The following is a 23,171-nucleotide window of genomic DNA, read 5'->3' as shown; positions in this document are numbered from 1 at the left end:
CCAGCGAGCATCTGAAGCGTTTCCACCTGACTGCGAAAGACAGGATTGTGCCAAATATTTACACTGAGAACAAGCAACTAATCAAGAGATATGATAATATGGGAACTGGGTAAAAGCAAAAATTAAGCCTGATGCAAATGAAATAATTTGGTTCAGTAAATAAACATAAAAGTAAGCCCTGGGGCATTATAGCATCACAACAAGGGATTAAAGAAAGAACTACCGGGGGATTATTAATTAGGCGTGCATTCAGAACTGTGCGGCTTGAAGATAATTTGTCATCCTTTATACAGAACATATCCAATTGTCCCAATTTTTTACATGTAAATATATTTTGATTCAGAAATCCAGGGCTAAAAATTAAATTATACAGCTCTAGATCATTGCGTCAACTGCTTAAAGAGATATTCCCATTATAGAGGTTTATATCATATCAATTAAGTCTGGTCAGTGGTAGTCTGTCGTCAGCGTACAAGGATATGTGATCTTATTTTTTTGGATGAAGGTGTTCTTGCGAAACGCGCGTCGGGTGTGGTGGGACATCAACCTCTACCTTGCTACTGTACTCTTAGAGCCATGTGGGTATACAGTGGGCCTTTTTGTCATACAGCTCAGTTTAGATGTTTTGGTTAGATGGGGGTTTATTGTTATTATTGTACGGACTTCCTTTACTCTCTTACCTGCCTATATTATATAGTGAATTATTATTTTCAATAAATATACCGCTGTGGCTACAATATCGCGATCTAGCAAGGTTTCAATTACGGTTTTATTTTTCCTATGGTGATATCCCCCGTCTTTTCATTGCCTGTGTATTCCATTCTTGTCTATTGTAATTATTGTGTTTCTGGTTTCATATATTAATAATAAAGATCTTATTGATTTCATTGGCTTTGATATTGGGGTTTACCAATAATGCATAGACAACAGTATGTGGCTGAGCTGTAGCACCACACAGACACATGGTTGTGCCTGGATGAACAGTGATCACCTACGGTGCTCCAGATATTACTTTGTCTTGCCAATCAGTGGGGTCTGCAAGACTGTTGCCCATTTCTCCCTCATCATGATAATCCACCCTTTCGGAACTAAGGGTCTGTTTATACAAAACGACCAGGGGCACGATATGACCACCGATAGGTAAACTTTTACCTATCGGGGTCATTTAATTGCCCGTTTACACAGACAGACCAAAGTAAAAGATGCTCAGAGAGACAAAATACCGTAGAACGCCAAGAGCAGACCAAAAAAATCATGTAACCCAATGATCGAGCGTCACTGGCAGCCTGTTTACACTGCAGGATAATCATGGAATTAGTGATCATCTTCCAGTGTAGATGCAGCTCAAGCAAGATCTCTAACACTAGGCCAGATTCAATATTATAGTCCTAAATAAAGACCAGACAGGCCAGATTTATCACCTTACTGCCCATGAGAAGATACATTTAAATTGGCAAAGTTCATGTGAACAGCTGCCAAGAAGAATGGAGCAGCAAAGGGATTAAACAGGAAAGTATTTGTTAGTTACATATCTTTAACCCCTTAATGACCGCCGATACGCCTTTTAACGGCAGAAGTTAAGGGTACTTATTCCTCAGTGCTGTTTTTTAACGACGCTGAGGAATAAGGTTATAGCCCCCCCCAGCTTCTGAAAATCTCTGGGGTCTCAGCTACCGGAGCACGGCCTTAAACTCGTCACCCTGTATGTAGCGCACACGAGTCTTATGTGTCACCTTCAGACGTACTCAAATGTACCCTACTCCCTTTCCTCAGGGACAGAATACATGCATCTCTCTCCCATATTCTCTACTCAAGCAAGAATACAAACCTAATTTTCCAAGTGGATATTTAATGCGGAAGTAGTTAGAGAAAAACTCAAGTAACGTGACTGCAGCCTTCAGGGCGTACTCAGCTTGGTCAATCCTCTGGGGTATGGCGTAGACCGACACCTGTTAGTAAAAGAAAGGGTTAGTTGTGCCACAAGTTGCAGGAAAGAGGAAAGAATATTTATATATATATATATATATATATATATATATATATATATATATATATATATATATATATATATATATATATATATAGAAACACAGCAGCACATGTATATGAATCTAGGCCATGTGAAAACACAGAAAAATATTCGATATGAATCATACTACTCAAAAATATTTTTCATAAAATGTTTTTTTTTTTTTTTAATTTTTTCATAAAACTTACAGTTATAGATAAAATGAAGATTCTTAGCGCATAAATTGGCCAATTCATGTGTGCCCATCAACCACGGCAAGGTGATCTCCCTCTGATGGGTCCTAACTCTACTGTACATGCCACTCTTGGGCCACCAGCCTACAACTTAGGACAAACATGTCACTCTGGGCTAAACCTACAATTTATGGGCAAGTAGAGATGATTACCGCCACCTGCAAGGTCAATGGGAGGAGTGCAAGATCAGTCTGGATGCAGCCACATCCATACACTAAAAAAAGAGAAAAAAACCAACCAGCACTCCCAATGTGAACACATGCAAGCTGCAAGCTGCATCATATAGATATAAAGAAACACAGCAGCACATGTATATGAATCTAGGCCATGTGAAAACACAGAAAAATATTCGATATGAATCATACTACTCAAAAATATTTTTTCATAAAAATTTTTTTTTTTTTTTTTTTTCATAAAACTTACAGTTAAGTGCTGGTTGGTTTTTTTCTCTTTTTTTAGTGTATGGATGTGGCTGCATCCAGACTGATCTTGCACTCCTCCCATTGACCTTGCAGGTGGCGGTAATCATCTCTACTTGCCCATAAATTGTAGGTTTAGCCCAGAGTGACATGTTTGTCCTAAGTTGTAGGCTGGTGGCCCAAGAGTGGCATGTACAGTAGAGTTAGGACCCATCAGAGGGAGATCACCTTGCCGTGGTTGATGGGCACACATGAATTGGCCAATTTATGCGCTAAGAATCTTCATTTTATCTATAACTGTAAGTTTTATGAAAAAATTAAAAAAAAAAAAAAATTTTTATGAAAAAATATTTTTGAGTAGTATGATTCATATCGAATATTTTTCTGTGTTTTCACATGGCCTAGATTCATATACATGTGCTGCTGTGTTTCTTTATATCTATATGATGCAGCTTGCAGCTTGCATGTGTTCACATTGGGAGTGCTGGTTGGTTTTTTTCTCTCTCTATATATATATATATATATATATATATATATATATATATATATATATATATATATATATATATATATATATATATATGTATATATGTATATATATATATATATATATGTATGTATGTATATATATATACACACACACCGTATATACTCGAGTATAAGCCGACCCGAGTATAAGCCGACCGCCCTAATTTTGCCACAAAAAACTGGGAAAACTTATTGACTCGAGTATAAGCCTAGGGTGGAAATGCATCATTTACCGGTGAATTTAAAAAATAAAAATAGATCATTATTTCCCCAAAGCTGTGCCATATAGTGCTCTGCACCGTTCATATTTCCCCATAGCTGTGCTATATAGTGCTCTGCACCGTTCATACTGCCCCATAGCTGTACCATATAGTGCTCTGCACCGTTCATATTTCCCCATAGCTGTGCTATATAGTGGTCTGCACCGTTCATACTGTCCCATAGCTGTACCATATAGTGCTCTGCACCGTTCATACTGCCCCATAGCTGTGCCATATAGTGCTCTGCACCGTTCATACTGCCCCATAGCTCTGCCATATAGTGGTCTGCACCGTTCATACTGCCCCCATAGCTGTGCCATATAGTGCTCTGCACCGTTCATATTTCCCCATAGCTGTGCTATATAGTGCTCTGCACCGTTCATACTGCCCCATAGCTGTACCATATAGTGCTCTGCACCGTTCATATTTCCCCATAGCTGTGCTATATAGTGGTCTGCACCGTTCATACTGTCCCATAGCTGTACCATATAGTGCTCTGCACCGTTCATACTGCCCCATAGCTGTGCCATATAGTGCTCTGCACCGTTCATACTGCCCCATAGCTCTGCCATATAGTGGTCTGCACCGTTCATACTGCCCCATAGCTGTACCATATAGTGCTCTGCACCGTTCATACTGCCCCATAGCTGTACCATATAGTGCTCTGCACCGTTCATACTGCCCCATAGCTGTACCATATAGTGCTCTGCACCGTTCATACTGCCCCATAGCTGTACCATATAGTGCTCTGCACCGTTCATACTGCCCCATAGCTCTGCCATATAGTGCTCTGCACCGTTCATATTTCCCCATAGATGCTCCACATAAATCTGTGCCGCTGCTGCCGCTGCAATAAAAAAAAAAGCCATACTCACCTCTCTTGATTGCAGCTCCCAGCGTCTCATTCTGGCGTCCGGTCCCGGCGTCTCTCCGCTCTGACTGATCAGGCAGAGGGCGCCGCGCACACTATATGCGTCATCGCGCCCTCTGACCTGCACAGTCAGAGCGCAGAGACGCCGGGAAGATGGAGCGGCGCCCGGCGGCTGGAACGGGGACAGGTAAATATGACATACTTACCTGGTCCCGGCGTCCGGCTCCTTCTCCCGGACAGCTGTCTTCGGTGCCGCAGCTTCTTCCTCTATCAGCGGTCACCGGAACCGCGGATTAGAGAAATGAATAGGCGGCTCCACCCCTATGGGAGGTGGAGCCGCCTATTCATTTCTCTAATGAGCGGTCCCACGTGACCGCTGAAGAGGGGAAGAGCTGGGACAGGCGGGGAGCGCCAGGCTCGCCGGGACTAGGTGAGTATGTCTCAGGGCCCTCTCCCCCTCACCCACCGACCCTGCCGCCCACCGTGACTCGAGGGCACACAAAAATTTGGGCTGAAAATCTCGGCTTATACTCGAGTATATACGGTATATATATATATATATATATATATATATATATATATATATATATATATATATATATATATATATATATATATACATATACATATACATATACATACATACACACACACAGCACCAGCTCACCCATGTGGATACTGATGAAATGATGCGTAGTTTCCAGTTCAATGCACAGGTTTATATATCAGTCTTTATTTAAATACCATTAAATTCCATTTTTCATGCAGTATAGCCATCCATCAATGCGTGCGTTCTTAATCCTGGTCGATGAAAAAATGAATGACGCGCCCTCTGTTGGGATAGTAGGTGCAGGCTGAAGCTGAACAGAGTCCAGATAACATGACAGGTAAAGAGTAACAGCCGCACTCAACAAGGTTCTTTATTTACAGTACAGCACAGAAAAGGATAAGTAACACCAGAATTCTCGCGTTACTTATCCTTTTCTGTGGTGTACCGTAAATAAATTTGAGCACTATTTTGCAGAAGCAAAGAACCTTGTTGAGTGCGGCTGTTACTCTTTACCTTAATCCTGGTGGTAACATATGGAAGGCACACAGAGTCCAAAATGCGCTGGCGGATAGCTATACCGCTCTAAACATGCAATATATACCGTAATTCAAGGACTGATTTGTAAACCTGTGGAATGAACTGGAAACTACTTTCCTTTTCTCTGGTAAAATATAAGTTAGTGTGGTCATCAGGCATCTGGCTGCTGGCACCTATAAGGACCAGGACAGTGGAGGCCCTTGGCTTCCATTCATTATATTCAATAGAAAAAGGTGTGGGGCTTACATTATGCGTTCACAGCAGAAAAAGAAACAAAAATTGATAGATAGTTCTTAGCCAAATCAATTCTAGAAGTATTTCACTGATGACATTTACTAATATTTGACTCCTGAATGACAACCAGCCCATGCTCACGGTCGCTCCTCATTCCCTCCTGCCACACTGATTTTGCTTTATATTCCCTTACATTTAGTTCATCCACTAGTGCAATCCGCTAAATGGGTTGTACTTAGACAACGTCTTTAATTTGCAATATCATACAGTATATCACCCATAGGCTACTAGTTTGAAAATAAAAAAGTACACGGGTTGGTATACTTATGTTGTGTAAAGCCTCTGCATGGAACAGCGATGCCGACTTTGAAACATAAAAAACTAGACAGCCAAATATCAGCCTGGCTGTGTAAGGTCACACAGGACTCATGGTAAGCTTGCTGTACTTGTGCAAACAGCACAGATTTAAAGGCAGAAGAACAAAGGTTCTCTACACAGGAATAAGAGCCTTAGGAGAGGCAATGAACATCCAATCAGTGCGGGGCTGACACTTGGTACCCCCACAAACTAGCTGTTACCAGGCCCCGACATCACAGCTCCATAGACTGTGTAGTGGCCATTATTGGTGGGAGTGACTGCTGTCGGACCACCTCCAAAGTAATAGGATAGGTCATCGATATCTTACTCCTATACAACTCCTTTAAGAACATTGTTTACTTAAATAGTTCAATAATTTCTGTAAACTTACCAAAGTCCCATTCACGTCCATAGTTACATTTTTCATGTCAGACACTATTATAGCAACTAAATAGGTGCTCATCTTTACACTGGTGGCAAAGTCATCAAGAACAAGACCATCCGGGAGGTCTGTTGTGTTAATCTGAAAAGAAAATGTGTGTTAGACAAAGTTGTTAAAGCTGCAGTGACCTAAAGCTTCAGTTCCAAAATGCACCACAGGGTGGCGCTACAGCGGCTCGGCCGAGATGTAGGAGTCGCTGCTGACAGCTGTGTGTATAAGCAGTGCATATCCGAGTGCGGCTCTTGGCTGTAAGACGCGCTGTCATTCAGGGGATATACATCAGCAAAGTATTTACAAATGTAGGAAAGACTATAAATGGCCTTAATGGAAGCCAGCAAAATGTAACACGGCCAAGAAACGCGGCAACACACCAACGTTATCCTGCAAAGATTCCCAGAAGGAGGACGCTGAAGATTTATACAACTCATTTAAAACAATATGGCGGCATAGGTCATCACTGTCTGATCAGTGGTCGCCCAACTGCAGGACTCCCACAATCTTAGCAATAAGGGGGCTTTCATTCTTGACACTGCATGGTCCCCAGTATTAACATCCCCACTGATGAGAAAGAAATGGAGGATTTAAAATAAAACATAGGGACATGAAGGAGAGGGACATTTTCATCTTGAAAGCAAGGGGTCCAAATACTATTCTTGCTCAGGGGCCCCTCTGCTGTCTATGCCCGGCCCCAAATAGATGACTTCATTGTTCCTACTGCTCCATACTTTTACCTATGTTTAGTACTGAAGCTCAGATCCATTCACTGTAATGGGACCCAGCCATAATACTAAGCACTGCTCCCACTAAATAAGCGGCGCCTGGCAAAGAAAAAAGTAAAAAAAAAAAAGTGTGAAGAACTATGTAATAGATGAAAATAGTTTATTCATGTTTCAGTCCACAATCTGGTCCTTAGACCACACGGACTGCAGAGATACAGAAGAAATGAAGATGGTTATAGAACTAAATAACATTATGGATGGAGCGAGATCCAACAGAGCGATCGGCACGTGGCGGGGACCGGCTCTACCCATAGTGCTGGTTACCAACTTCTGGAACCATCTTCATTTCTGTTGTTGTCTCTGTTTGCTCTCACAAAGGTCCAGATTGTGGACCAAAACGTCACCTAATTGATATATATTCTTTATCTACTAAATATTGGGAGTGCCGATATCTATATACTTTACTTACGTACACAGCACCCAACCATAGACAGGAGGGCAGTATAGCCTCCTACTCATGGTAATAATGAAGGAGACCCTGCCCTCAGAGGAGCGCTCCGGCAACTCCACCTAGCTGATCAGCGGAGGTGCCTAGGGTGCAAGCCCACTGATGGTATGTTGATGGCCACTGTATGTTAGGAAGGGCCACCAATTGTAAAGTATCTGAAATCCCTTTAAGTATGTGCGTTACTTATAATGAATCAACACTACCAGACGGGCTAGAATACATAGTTATTAAGGTTGAAGGAAGACGTTAAGTCCATCTAGTTCAACCCATAGCCTAACCTAACATGCCCTAACATGTTGATCCAGAGGAAGGCAAAAAAAAAAACCCATGTGACAAATAAGCTCCACATTGGGGAAAAAAATTACTTCCCGACTCCACATGCGGCAATCAGACTAGTTCCCTGGATCAACGCCCTATCAAGGAATCTAGTGTATATACCCTGTAACATTATACTTTTTAAAAAAGGCATCCAGTCCCCTCTTAAATTTAAGTAACGAATCACTCATTACAACATCATAAGGCAGAGAGTTCCATAGTCTCACTGCTCTTACAGTAAAGAATCCGTGTCTGTTATTATGCTTAATCCTTCTTTCCTGCAGTCGTAGAGGATGCCCCCTTGTCCCTGTCTCAGGTCTATGATTAAAAAGATCATCAGAAAGGTCTTTGTACTGTCCCCTCATATATTTATACATTAAAATAAGATCACCTCTAGTCTTCGTTTTTCCAAACTAAATAGCCCCAAGTGTAATAACCTATCTTGGTATTGCAGACCCCCCAGTCCTCTAATAACCTTGGTCGCTCTTCTCTGCACCCGCTGTAGTTCAGCTATGTCTTTCTTATACACCGGAGACCAGAACTGTGCACAGTATTCTAAGTGTGGTCGAACTAGTGACTTGTATAGAGGTAAAATTATGTTCTCCTCATGAGCATCTATGCCTCTTTTAATGCATCCCATTATTTTATTTGCCTTAGTAGCAACTGCCTGACACTGGCCACTGAATATGAGTTTGTCATCCACCCATACACCCAGGTCTTTTTCATTGACGGTTTTGCCCAGAGTTTTAGAATTAAGCGCATAGTTATACATCTTATTACTTCTACCCAAATGCATGACCTTACATTTATCCCCATTAAAGCTCATTTGCCATTTATCAGCCCAAGCTTCTAATATACATAAATCATCCTGTAATATAAAATTGTGCTCCTCTGTATTGATTACCCTGCAGAGTTTAGTGTCATCTGCAAATATTGAAATTCTGCTTTGAATGCCCCCTACAAGGTCATTAATAAATATGTTAAAAGGAAGAGGGCCCAATACTGACCCATGTGGTACCCCACTGCTAACCGCGACCCAGTCCGAGTGTGCTCCATTAATAAACACCCTTTGTTTCCTATCCCTGAGCCAGCTCTTAAGTCACTTACACATATTTTCCCCTATCCCCATTATTCTCATTTTATGTATCAACCTTTTGTGTGGCACCGTATCAAAAGCTTTTGAAAAGTCCATATACACTACGTCCACTGGGTTCCCTTGGTCCAGTCCGGAACTTACCTCTTCATAGAAATTGATCAGATTTGTCTGACAGGAACGGTCCCTAGTAAACCCGTGCCGATACTGGGTCATGAGGTTATTCCTCTTCAGATACTCCAGTATAGTATCCCTTAGAATGCCCTCCAGGATTTTACCCACAGTAGAGGTTAAGCTTACTGGCCTATAATTTCCGAGTTCAGTTTTTGTCCCCTTTTTGAATATTGGCACCACATTTGCTATACACCAGTCCTGTGGTACATACCCTGTTATTATGGAGTCTTTAAAGATTAAAAATAATGGTCTATCAATAACTGTACTAAGCTCCTGCAGTACTCGGGGGTGTATCCCATCCGGGCCCAGAGATTTGTCAATTTTAGTGATTTTTAGACGCCGACGTACTTCCTGCTGGGTTAAGCAGGTGACATTTAATGGGGAATTTTTATCATTAGTCATTTTGTCTGCCATGGGATTTTCTTGTGTAAATATTGATGAAAAAAAGTAATTTAGCATATTGGCTTTTTCCTCATCCACCATTTCACCCATACTATTTTTAAGGGGGCCAACACTATCATTTTTTAGTTTCTTACTATTTACGTAGTTAAAGAATATTTTGGGATTATTTTTCCTCTCTCTGGCAATGAGTCTCTCTGTCTCAATCTTTGCTGCCTTGATTTGCTTTTTACAGAATTTATTTAATTTTCTGTATTTATTTAATGCCTCATCACTACCTACTTCCTTTAATTCTCTAAATGCTTTCTTTTTGTCACTTATTGCGCCCCTTACAGCTCTATTTAGCCATATTGGTTTCCTCCTATTCCTAGTATGTTTATTCCCATACGGTATATACTGTGCACAGGTCCTATCCAGGATGCTAATAAACGTCTCCCATTTTCTTTGTGTGTTTTTATGTCTCAGGATATCGTCCCAGTTAATTGCACCAAGATCATCTCTCATCCGTTGGAAATTTGCCCTCCTGAAGTTTAGTGTCCTTGTAACCCCTCTACTACACATCTTTTTAAAGGATACATAAAAACTTATTATTTTGTGATCACTATTCCCCAAGTGACCCCCAACCCTTATATTTGATATGCGGTCTGGCCTGTTGGTTAATATTAGGTCTAGCAGTGCCTCCCTTCTTGTTGGGTCCTGAACCAGTTGTGAAAGGTAATTGTCTCTCATAGTTGTCAAAAACCGATTACCTTTGCTGGGACTGCAGGTTTCTGTTCCCCAATCTATTTCAGGGTAGTTGAAGTCCCCCATAATAATGACTTCTCCTTGAGTCGCAGCTTCATCTATTTGCTTTACGAGGATATTCTCCATTGCTTCCATTATTTTTGGAGACTTATAACAAACCCCTATCAGTAATTTATTATTTTTTCCCCCTCCCCTTATCTCCACCCACAGGGACTCTACATTTTCATTAGATTCACCTATATTATCACGCCGGATGGGTTTTAAGGACGACTTTACATATAGACACACACCTCCCCCTCGCTTATCCGTTTGGTCATTTCTGAACAGACTATAGCCCTGCAAGTTAACAGCCCAGTCATGGCTCTCATCCAGCCATGTTTCAGATATCCCCACCATGTAATAATTATGCACCAACAACATTAATTCTAATTCGTCCATACCTTCGGCATGTTTGATAGTGCAACGTGTGCTGCACTTCTTCTGATCTTCAGTCGGAAGGTGGATTTAAAAGCCGGTTCATCAAAGCAAGGAAAAGCTTTTCTTGCCGCCAGGGGCTCAAACTGTGTCGCTGCGAGCCACGTGCTGTACGAGACATGGAAGGAAACAATAGCATAATGCAAATTTCACAGTAACCATTCCAAACATTGCCATATTATCACTGTCAGAAAAAGATGATGATGCCAGTAGTGCAATATAGAGTCTGAAGGCTTGTCCCATCCCTTCCCCCACACAATTATACAGGAGAATGAAGAGCTCCAAAGCCTGATCACCTCAGGTTATAACTTGTTCACATTTGTCCCTTTGAATACGAGCAAAAATAAAAGGAGATGTCTCAAGCTCTTAAATTGGTAAGGGTCAGGGTGGTGCAATGGTCGGTTACCATGTTGAAGACAATGCATTGCTTGCAACCCCTAAGCTTTATAGCCTGCTCACGTCACTCTGATGCTGGCTGGATCGATGGATACACACACGTTGCAATACTCCGAGATCAAAGATACAATCCAAAAAGAGACTATCATTGTGGTACTACACATGTGATCAGCAAAGCTGTATTCTAGTTTTAACAAGCGGTCATCTATGAAGGCCTAAGGGACAATGGAGGTAGTACTGTAATCGGCCATCTTCGTCAGTCCAAAAGACTTGGAATAGATAAGAAGCCCACGTGTACCACACCTGCTCCATTCAAATAGGGGGCATGCAAGTCCTGCTAATTTAGCGGTTATTACGAGTGATGAACGAGTGTACTCGTTGCTCGGGTGACCTCCGAGTATTTATGACTGCTCGGAGATTTAGGTTTAAAGGCAGCAGCTGAATGATTTAGGCTAGGGTCACATTGCGTTAGGGCAGTCCGTTTAGCGCACAGCGCTACGGACTGCGCTAACACAATGTCCCAAAAGGGATCGCGTTTGCCAATCCCGCTAGCGCAGATCCCCGATCTGCGCTAGCGAAGAACGGACCGTGAACGCTGCAAGCAGCGTTCGCGGTCCGTCACTCAAATGACGGCACATCGCTAGCGCACGCCCAATGTGGGTGTGCGCTAGCGATGCGTTCGCCATTACAATCAATGGCAGCGTTAACGGACTACGTTACACCGCATTATGCCGCGGTGTAACGTAGTCCGTTAAACGTACCGCCAAAACGCAGTGTGACCCTAGCCTTACAGCTACTAGCCAGGCTAAGCAAATGTGGGGGTTGCCTTGTTGCTAGGGAATCTCCACATGTAATCAAGCAGGCTAGTAGCTGTAAATCATTCAGCTGCGGAGAAGAAAATCTCCAAGCAGTCATAAATACTCGGAGGTCACCGGAGCAACGAGTACACTCGCTCATCACTAGTTATTACCTATTCGGTTTGGCGAATATCTTAGAACTGGCATAGCCCTTTAATGTTATGTAAGCCTAAAGCAGTGTTCCCCAACCAATAACTCATGGAGCCACATGACTTCTGTGTCCCCTACATTTGCCTCTATAATAAATACACCTGTACGTACACCCTAAAACTCTACAGATTAAGATAATACCTTGGTTGATGAAATCAGTCTTGCGGTTGTTGTTTAAAGGGACACTGTCACCTGAATTTGGAGGGAACAATCTTCAGCCATGGAGGCGGGGTTTTTGGGTGTTTGATTCACCCTTTCCTTACCCGCTGGCTTCATGCTGGCTGCAATATTGGATTGAAGTTCATTCTCTGTCCTCCATAGTACACACCTGCATAAGGCAATCTTGCCTTGCGCAGGCGTGTACTACGGAGGACAGAGAATGAACTTTAATCCAATATTGCAGCCAGCATGCAGCCAGCGGGTAAGGAAAGGGTGAATCAAAAACCCAAAAACCCCGCCTCCATGGCTGAAGATTGTTCCCTCCAAATCCAGGTGACAGTGTCCCTTTAATCTGTATTTGTAGTTTTCAGTTAATGAGATTCTCATGCTCCCGGGTGGTCTGTGGGGGGTCTTCATGTGGTGCTCTGATTACATATTTATCTGTACGGGCTAATGACAGATCAGAAACTTCACTGACCTGCCTACTATTTTACATACTGCATATGATATTGTGTGGGGAAAAAAAATTAACATTCATCAAAATGGCGGCGACAGCACCTGCGTTGTAGCATGATACAATAGCTAATATGCATATATCTATTTATGCTTTAGTTATATAGTATTGTAGGGTTGAAAAAAAAAATTATCTTCATCAAAATGAGGCCGGCTCCGTAGCATCTATCGCGTTCTGATACATGCTACTGCGCAAGCGCCACCACCGTTTTGCTAGAGAAAAAAAAATTGGATCCATCAAAATTGAGCTGATAGATGCTACTGTGCAGGCGCCAACGACACCATTTTGATGGAGCCAAGTTTTGTCTCTAGCAAAATGGCGCCACCACCAGCCCGATAGATGTTACTGTGCCTGCGCCATTTTGATCAACAATTTTGTTTTCTACCCACAACACTATATGACTAAAGCATAAATGGATATATGCATATTAGCCATTGTACCATGCTACAGCACAGGTGCCGCCTGCGTGATGAATGTAATTTTTTTTCCAAACAATATGATATGCAGTATGTAAAATAGGGGGCAGGTCAGTGAAGGATCAGTGACCTGTCAGAAGCCCATAGGGATGAATATGTAGGCAGAGCACCACATGAAGACCCCCACAGGCTGCCCCGGAGCACGAGCATATCATTAATCTTTATTAGTAGCTTTCAGTTAAACAACAACCACAAGACTGATTTCAGCAACCAAGGTATCATTGTAATCTGTAGAACGGTGCCAACCTGCCACAGTCTGTAGTTTACTGAGCACAACCCTGCTGACAGGATAGGGGGATCCAAACAGACAAGAAGGTGCACTTACTTGTTTGTCCATGCCAAGGGTGCATTGAGCGCCTGTCGTTGGTTTGGTCATTCTGTCCCTTTAGTGTGTATGGTAAACAGATGCCTAAACATGGGAACAGAGCCATAACCACATATATTGATACACATTTATAGTTACCTGTTATCATGTTCATCCTTATATGAGATTTTATAAAATCCATAATAAGAACTTGAAAGGTTTGCCTGGTATTCAATGGAGAGCAAGTATTCGGCTCCTTTAGTCAATGTTTCAGGTAAAACCATAGCAATCATCTCAAAAGTGGGATATTCCAAAACGGAAAGGTTATGAACGCTGCCACCCGGTAAAATGACATTTGCCTGTATGTCGTGAAGACCTGAGCTATGAAGCACTATTGCATTAGTGGTCCCAATGATATTTAGCTTTATATTAACTTTGCCAGAAAACGTCAAAGTGGTGAGATTGGGAAAAAGAGTAATGTCATATTCCAATGGCTTTATGTAGGTGGGAAGTCTACTTTTAGTCCATGGGAAGAGCTGCCCATTAGTAGCAATGGGGTACACCAGTTCCATTGGACGAGTTTTATTATGGCATCCTTCTTTGGTAAATGTACACTTTGGAAGTAAGTAAATGACAGTCACTATGGAAACTAAAATCACAACGAGCACGACGCTCACAATTACAGTTCTCACAGAAGGAGCCGGACAAAGTCCCTCTTGAACCTGTCTGTAGTTCCCTGCATTGTTCCGAAGACCTGAACTTCTGTTCATGAACGACATGCCCAACAGTCTTGCAGAAGATTCATAATCTTCTTCGTCTTCATCCAGCTCGTGTTCTCCTAAACCTCGCACAAGTAGACGAGAGCTTCTTGGTTCGTATTCGACGTCTTCAGATTCCAAGGGATTTAGGTTATGTTCTTTAGCAATATCAACCACATCCGGTTCCTCCTCAAACATACTGTTTTCTATCATATTTCTAGGCAACTGGGCCCGGTCTGTAGAAAAAAAATGAAATTATTATTTCCCTTTTCTATTAAAAGCAAAGTATAGTTCACATAATTCTTCATTATGTATTTCAGATTACTTGTGGAAAACCTTTACAATTTAATTTGGATTTCATTGAGTTACTATGGCACTACTAAATAATTTAGTTATTAATGGAATTTATCACCTCAGAAAAGCAGCCATTTTCTAGAAATGGCGCCATTCTTCAGCTCTTCATAGGCCTCAACAAATGAATGGAGCAAAAATGTAATTCCAGACACACGCCATGAACATAAAGTGTGCGTTTTTAGGAAAAAAAGCAGCCATCATTAGGTCAAAAGAGAATCCACGTCACTCACCATTCGGTAACTATACAATACAATAGCATCTACGAAAGAAGACAAACAATTGACTGCAGTCTATGGACTTTTATGCATCAAATTATGCTTCTTCAAGGCTATCTAGCCTCCAATCTAGCCTAAGTAGCATACAATCTACTGGACACAACATAGATATCAAGTAAAGGCCACCATACACATTGGACTAATTTTGCCAGAGCTCACCAATATTAACGGGTTCAGCTGACAGTTTAATGTGTATGAAGGCCACGGAAAACCTATTGTCGAGGGAGATAATGATCCGGTATATCCAATTTTGGAGCATAGATTCTTTTGCTTTCTAAAAGATAAGCCACTAAAAGATGTCAGCTCTCTAATAGAGAGCATGAAAGCACTCAGCCAAGAGAGTGCTCCTGTGGAAGGCAGAAAAGGGTGAAATCACTGCTGGCCAAACCATCAAACACTATCGAACGTGTACTAAAGGACTAAGATACGATCGCAAAAACAATGGCAGGTCATTGCTATCGTTCAGCCCTAATGGATCAATCGTATCAGAGCTTATTACCATTCTGACTCTTTAAAAAATTAAGCATGGCTCTTCAACCTGAATTATCATAATTTGAAGCCAGAAAGTTAAAGAGGTCTGATGCACTTGGTCCATTAAGACTAAGACCCTTATTCATCAAAACCGCTGTTCACACCAGTCTTGATGACAGGGCATAGTGGAGTCCTATCTCGCCACAAATATTAGCTTGAGTCAGAAAATGGAGTATGATTAGTAATGTTGGGTCCACCACAGCTTGTCATAAATGAGACATCTGAGCGTCGCTACTCATGTCCTACTTCGGTTTGGTGGAGTTGGCCAAAAATGTAGTAAAACACCAAAGCTGCAAAAAATTTATGGTGTTCACACTTTGATGAATCGGGGCTTAAATGCTAGAATTGATCTGCTATTATTTCTGTAACTTTTTGTATTGTATGTCTTTCTTTATTAGTACCAGTCATCTGTGATATATCCAGTACACTGTATGCTATTTAGGCTAGATTATAGACTTAAAGGGGTATGCCCATCTCACATATCATTTACCAATATGTAGTAGGTGTAATAATAATATTAGTAAATACGTCCAATTAGAAATGTAGTACAGTTTTCCTGTTTCTCTTTTCTCATGTGCAGGCATTGCAGGACTTTAGGTATCTATGGTTACGACCTCTAGCAACTAGCTAAATAACTGTCACTATATCAGTGGTCATAACCATGGATACCTAAGGTCCTGCAATGCCTGCACGTGAGGAAAGAGACAGCGAATCAGAAAAACTATACTACATTTCTAATCAGAGGAATTTGCTAATATTATTATTACACCTACTACATATTGGGATAGGATCTTGGAGATGGGACTACCCCTCTAAGGGTCCTTGCGCAATCTACCGTTAGGACTCGTGGAAGCATCGCAAACGATGGTCCGCTTGCCGCATTGCATACGTCTGTGTCCTCTTCAAGATGCGCCTTTTCTGGGGTGGCTGGGGGCAGATGTTTTTAGCCAGGGGGGTCCTATAACCATGGTCCCTCTCTAGGCTATTAATATCAGCCCTTAGTCACTGGCTTTCCCAACAGGCGGACAAAATTGCGCGGAAGCCCACGCCAGTTTTTCCCCCGATTTAACCCTTTATTTTAACAGCTAGTGCCACCAAATTTTGCACACAGACATTACTAACATTAGTAGTGAGGAATATGCAAAAAAGAGATAGGAAAAGTCGGCAATTGAATTACCGGCTTTTCCGCTATCTAGCACTGTATGAAATATAAATTTATGTATATATATGTGCCTCACTGATATATATATATATATATATATATATATATACACACATATACACACACATACATACATACAGAGAGAGAGAGACTGTGTACATGTTTTCACGAATATTTGAGCCCATGGATCCATTGTATGTCCATTTTGCAAGCCTGCGAGAAAATCTCGCAGTACGGATGCCATACGGATTACATTCGGAGGTTTACATGCACAAAATACGCTGCTACACCCTGCCTACGGATGACATACGGATCACTATTTTGGGAACATTTCTGCGTATTACGCATGTAAAATACGGACCGTATTTCCCTACGCTGAGTGTGACGCCGGCCTTATAGTGACAGTTAGACAGTGCTTAGTGATTGTAACCAAGGATACCCAAGTGTTATGAACTGGTGGTTTAGGAGCAACATGGGACGAGCTCTGAAGGAGGTGGTACCTGTACTGACCGCAGTCCCTAAGCTCAACACAACACTAGAAGTAGCCGTGGGATGCTCCTGTCACTCCCTAGGCACCTCGTCACAGCCTGAGAACTAACTACCCCTAAAGATAGAAATAGGAAAACTATCTTGCCTCAGAGAAAATCCCCAAAGGATAGATAGATCCCCACAAGTAATGACTGTGAGTGGAGAGGGAAAAGACATACACAGAATGAAACCAGGATGTAGCACAGGAGGCCAGTATAGCTAGATAGATAGGACAGGATAGAATACTGTGCGGTCAGTATTAAAAACTACAAAAAATCCACACAGAGTTTACAAAAATCTCCACACCTGACTAAAGGTGTGGAGGGTAAATCTGCTTCCCAGAGCTTCCAGCTTAACTGAATTAATCCATACTGACAAGCTGGACAAAACATAGAAAGCACAGAACAAATAAGTCCACAACCTGTGGACAGAAAAGAGCAAGCAAGGACTTAACTTTGCTGAACTGGTCAGGATAACAGGGAATCCAAGAGAGATGTGAATCCAACCAGGAACCATTGACAAGTGGCACTGGCTGAAGGGAAGAGCCAGGCAAAAATAGCCGAGCAGAAAGACAATCAGTGGAAGCAGCTGCAGACTGCTAAATCCAAAAAGCAGCCATACCACTTAAAACCACCGGAGGGAGCCCAAGAGCAGAACCCACAAAAGTGCCACTTACAACCACCGGAGGGAGGTCAAGAGTGGAATTCACAACACCCAAGCTACTGCAATGCCCTGCATGAGGTAAGTGACATGGCAAATCTGAAGAACTATACTAAATTTCTAATTGGAGGTATTTGCTATTATTATTACACCTACGACATAATGGGATAAGAACTTGAAGATGGGAATACCGTTTTAAGTTCCCACCATGAGTTTTTGGTGCGGTGTATTTTTCCTGTGAAAAAATGCAACATCTCACAGCTCTAGCAAAGTGGATGGAATATATAGAAATCTCATCATCCTTACAGTTTTTTTATTTTTTATTTTAAACTGCATAAATGGCCCCGCGGTGAGCATTTCAAATCTGCAACATGTCAATTCCTCTTGCGGGTACGAGAATTGAATTACGGTAAATACGGAAAATCCAAAAGGTAAAAAATTTATTTAAACCATATATGACTGTATCAATATAGTTTGTTAAATCCAATTACCAGGCAGTATAAAAAACAAACAAGCTTTATTCATAGCACGACACGCCACAGAGAGAAAAAATGCAGAAAAAAAACGCAGGTAAAAAAACGCATTAATAAGTGCAGAAATGCTGCTACATGAAAAACTCAAATGCTCGTTGTAAGAACGTAGCCTTAGATTTAAAGAAAATTGTGAGATTAGGAAAAAACACAGCTGATTTCTTACAGAAACAGCGCCACTTCTTTCCAGGGGCCGGATCTAGTATTGCAGCCAATGCTGTAAATTTCAGTTCTAGTCATTTTGATAGTCTGCTAGATGTTGTGATTAATTGCCAAACTTATCTAATTTCAAACACAAATGTACATGTTTTACAGAGAAAACATACAACGTAAATTACAATAATCCAACAGGAAAATGACGAGAATAAACGGTTTACATCGCCTGAGAGAGGATGAGATTCAGAGTCCAGCATGGACAGATGGAAAGAGACGACCGTTTATATGGATAGGTAACAATTATAAACCACAGGAGGCTTTGTAAAAATAACCAAAATTATAGTATAACTGCAAAATGCTGATGGCTGTCTCCACCGGGGATCAAAGGGTCAAATGGATATGTGATAAAATTATTTCTAATGCATTCTCTAAACGGACAGTAAAAATTAAGCACATAGTAATTGTAGGGGATATAGCCCCTGTAAAATATGCTCTAATCGCGGACTCAGAAACTGAAGTTGAATTAAACAGCTAATTAGGGAGCTGGGTGCACCCTTGGTGTGGCCAAGAGGCTCAGGGAACTTTTCCGCATGCTCCTGCCTCCCTCACTGGTGACTGACAGCTCAGGCGAGTAAGGACTGTCTATCAACAGTAGAGATGAGCGAATATTTCAATATTCAGTTTGGGTTACGATCGCGGTATCTACAATATTCGCCATTGGAGTCAATGGGAAGATGTGCGAATATGTTCGGAAACGATGGTCAAACATAAAATTGGCATGAATATGACAAATTTGGATTTGGCGGGTGTTTTCCGAACATATTCGCTCATCTGTAATCACCAGTGAGGGAGGTTGGATGTGCAAAACAAGAGGGCAGAAGGGTGTGCTCACCTGTTTAGCGATGCCAAGGATGAACCCACCCAACAGAAAGACGCCATCCTTGGCCGCGGTGATACAGACACTGAGATGCAGCCTGGTCATGGTCACTAGGTCTACACACATTAAACTTTCCCCTTCTAGACCTTCTCCGAATCCAAAAGCCTAAAAATGCTCTATAAGAAGACACGGAGGACCGTGATTGCAAAAAGACCTACGGAGAGAAGTCCTCCAAACAAAAAGATATATAGCATGAAAAATTTTAATCAAACAAAACCGTTAAAAGTTGCTGTTTTTTTTACATTTCAGAGATATTAGCAGACCATAGAAAAATGAAAAAAAAAAAAAAAAAACACTGAGCAAACAGATAACATACAGGTTGTGTCTGGAATTGCATACTATGTGTAACTTACAAGTCAAGGTTACAGCAAAAAGCAGATAAATGCATCAGATAGCAATATTATCAAAGCACGATCATCCTCAATAAAGTGCCAGGGGCGCGTGACAAGTTCATACGCAGGTAAGGAATAGCGGATGTGTTGGAGTCTGTCTCTGGTAATGCCTATGAATATGTGTGCTCAGAACAAATAATAAATGCTGCCAACGGCAAAGAGTAATCCATAGGAGAGTCCACAGGCGGCATCAGAAGGTCTAGGAAGAACTGCCGAAACGTAGGGGACACGCTGGAGCCTCCTGGAATCTGGGTATTTATAGCATGTTACTGGTCACAAAGTATAAACTCCACAGCCAGGATTTCGCCATGTGTTTCTCTAGGACTCTGGAATCACTTGTCTGACCTCTTCCTATACCTTCTGATGCCGTCTCTGGCCTCTCCTGAATTACTTACTCTTTGCCATTGGCCTCATTTATTATGTGTACTGAGCACACTAATCCATAGGTGTTACCAGAGCCCGACTCCAGCACATCCGGTATTCCTTGCTCTACTTTCTATGAGCTTGTCACGCGCACCTTGCACTTTATTAAGGATGATCTTGCTTGACTTGCAATTCCAGACGCAACCTGTATGTTATCTAGGTTTGCTCAGTGTTTTTTTTTTTTTCTTTTCATTTTTGTATGGTCGGCTAACATCTCCAAATTAAAAAAAATAAATAAAAAAATAAATACTTTTAACTATCTATTTTGCTTCACTAAAATTGTTCATTCTATATAAACTTGTTTGGCGGACTTCTTATTCTCCCCGTGGACCTTCTCCTACTCTAGAAAGTGAGGCCGCCTGTCTGAATCATTGAGGATGGTGCTGCGAGCACAGTATTAATTTGCGAACATGATCTCTCAAGCATCCATAACAGACAACTTTATATTTAAGATAAGATAAAGATATTTAAATTACTTTGTCTGGATATAGACCTAATTACACAAGACAATAATCATCAAATGAGAGATCAAAAACAGCGATTGTTCCCGATCACTGGCCCATGGAATTGTGCCACCTCTCAGCTGACAAATGAGCAAAACAGGATTGTTCATGCAGGCCATTAAATCCTCACTGTCGACAGGACATCGCCCCTTTAAACAGAGGAAGTCAACAACATGACTACTGTATCAGGGCAGAATGAATCTATAGTACTATAATAAAAATGCCATCCACTCCCTACCTGATGACAGCGATATAGAGAGATAGAGATATATATATATATATATATATATATATATATATATATATATATATATATATATATATATATATATATATATATATATATATATACACACATACATACATACATATATATATATACATATACACACACACACAGTTAGGGCCAGAAATATTTGGACAGTGACACAATTTTCGCGAGTTGGGCTCTGCATGCCACCACATTGGATTTGAAATGAAACCTCTATAACAGAATTCAAGTGCAGATTGTAACGTTTAATTTGAAGGGTTGAACAAAAATATCTGATAGAAAATGTAGGAATTGTACACATTTCTTTACAAACACTCCACATTTTAGGAGGTCAAAAGTAATTGGACAAATAAACATAACCCAAACAAAATATTTTTATTTTCAATATTTTGTTGCAAATCCTTTGGAGGCAATCACTGCCTTAAGTCTGGAGCCCATGGACATCACCAAACGCTGGGTTTCCTCCTTCTTAATGCTTTGCCAGGTCTTTACAGCCGCAGCCTTCAGGTCTTGCTTGTTTGTGGGTCTTTCCGTCTTAAGTCTGGATTTGAGCAAGTGAAATGCATGCTCAATTGGGTTTAGATCTGGAGATTGACTTGGCCATTGCAGAATGTTCCACTTTTTGGCACTCATGAACTCCTGGGTAGCTTTGTCTGTATGCTTGGGGTCATTGTCCATCTGTACTATGAAGCGCCGTCCAATCAACTTTGCAGCATTTGGCTGAATCTGGGCTGAAAGTATATCCCGGTACACTTCAGAATTCATCCGGCTACTCTTGTCTGCTCTTATGTCATCAATAAACACAAGTGACCCAGTGCCATTGAAAGCCATGCATGCCCATGCCATCACGTTGCCTCTACCATGTTTTACAGAGGATGTGGTGTGCCTTGGATCATGTGCCGTTCCCTTTCTTCTCCAAACTTTTTTCTTCCCATCATTCTGGTACAGGTTGATCTTTGTCTCATCTGTCCATAGAATACTTTTCCAGAACTGAGCTGGCTTCTTGAGGTGTTTTTCTGCAAATTTAACTCTGGCCTGTCTATTTTTGGTATTGATGAATGGTTTGCATCTAGATGTGAACCCTTTGTATTTACTGTCATGGAGTCTTCTCTTTACTGTTGACTTAGAGACAGATACACCTACTTCACTGAGAGTGTTCTGGACTTCAGTTGATGTTGTGAACGGGTTCTTCTTCACCAAATTAAGTATGCGGCGATCATCCACCACTGTTGTCATCCGTGGACGCCAAGGCCTTTTTGAGTTCCCAAGCTCACCAGTCAATTCCTTTTTTCTCAGAATGTACCCAACTGTTGATTTTGCTACTCCAAGCATGTCTGCTATCTCTCTGATGGATTTTTTCTTTTTTTTTCAGCCTCAGGATGTTCTGCTTCACCTCAATTGAGAGTTCCTTTGACCGCATGTTGTCTGCTCACAGCAACAGCTTCCAAATGCAAAACCACACACCTGGAATCCACCCCTGACCTTTTAACTACTTCATTGATTACAGGTTAACGAGGGAGACGCCTTCAGAGTTAATTGCAGCCCTTAGAGTCCATTGTCCAATTACTTTTGGTCCCTTGAAAAAGAGGACGCTATGCATTACAGAGCTATGATTCCTAAACCCTTTCTCCGATTTGGATGTGGAAACTATCATATTGCAGCTGGGAGTGTGCACTTTCAGCCCATATTATATATATAATTGTATTTCTGAACATGTTTTTGTAAACAGCTAAAATAACAAAACTTGTGTCACTGTCCAAATATTTCTGGCCCTAACTGTATGTGTGTGTATATATATATATATATATATATATATATATATATATATATATATATATATATATATATATATATATATATATATATATATATATATATATATATATTTTCATGGCCAAAAGTATTGACACCCCTGCAGTTTGGAGAAGGCACCCTTCAAATATCAGGGA

General features: G+C 41.2%; 1 protein-coding gene across 1 annotated transcript in view; it reads right to left on the bottom strand.

The window, feature by feature from the left end:
* Positions 1 to 23,171, bottom strand: part of LNPEP (leucyl and cystinyl aminopeptidase) — a 121,686-nt gene that overhangs the window by 56,307 nt on the left and 42,208 nt on the right. The window contains exons 2-5 of the mRNA XM_069752086.1: positions 13,902 to 14,736; positions 10,853 to 10,994; positions 6,410 to 6,541; positions 1,829 to 1,949 (exon numbers count right to left, since the gene is read on the bottom strand). Of these exons, the coding sequence (XP_069608187.1) occupies positions 1,829 to 1,949; positions 6,410 to 6,541; positions 10,853 to 10,994; positions 13,902 to 14,736 (1,230 nt within the window). The remainder of the gene's footprint in view (positions 1 to 1,828; positions 1,950 to 6,409; positions 6,542 to 10,852; positions 10,995 to 13,901; positions 14,737 to 23,171) is intronic.

This window comes from Ranitomeya imitator, chromosome 1 (genome assembly GCF_032444005.1).
Source record: "Ranitomeya imitator isolate aRanImi1 chromosome 1, aRanImi1.pri, whole genome shotgun sequence".
In the NCBI taxonomy this organism is placed as follows: Eukaryota; Metazoa; Chordata; class Amphibia; order Anura; family Dendrobatidae; genus Ranitomeya; species Ranitomeya imitator.
The sequence above is the reverse complement of the archived record's forward strand: the minus strand, read 5'-3'. Positions and strand labels throughout refer to the sequence as shown.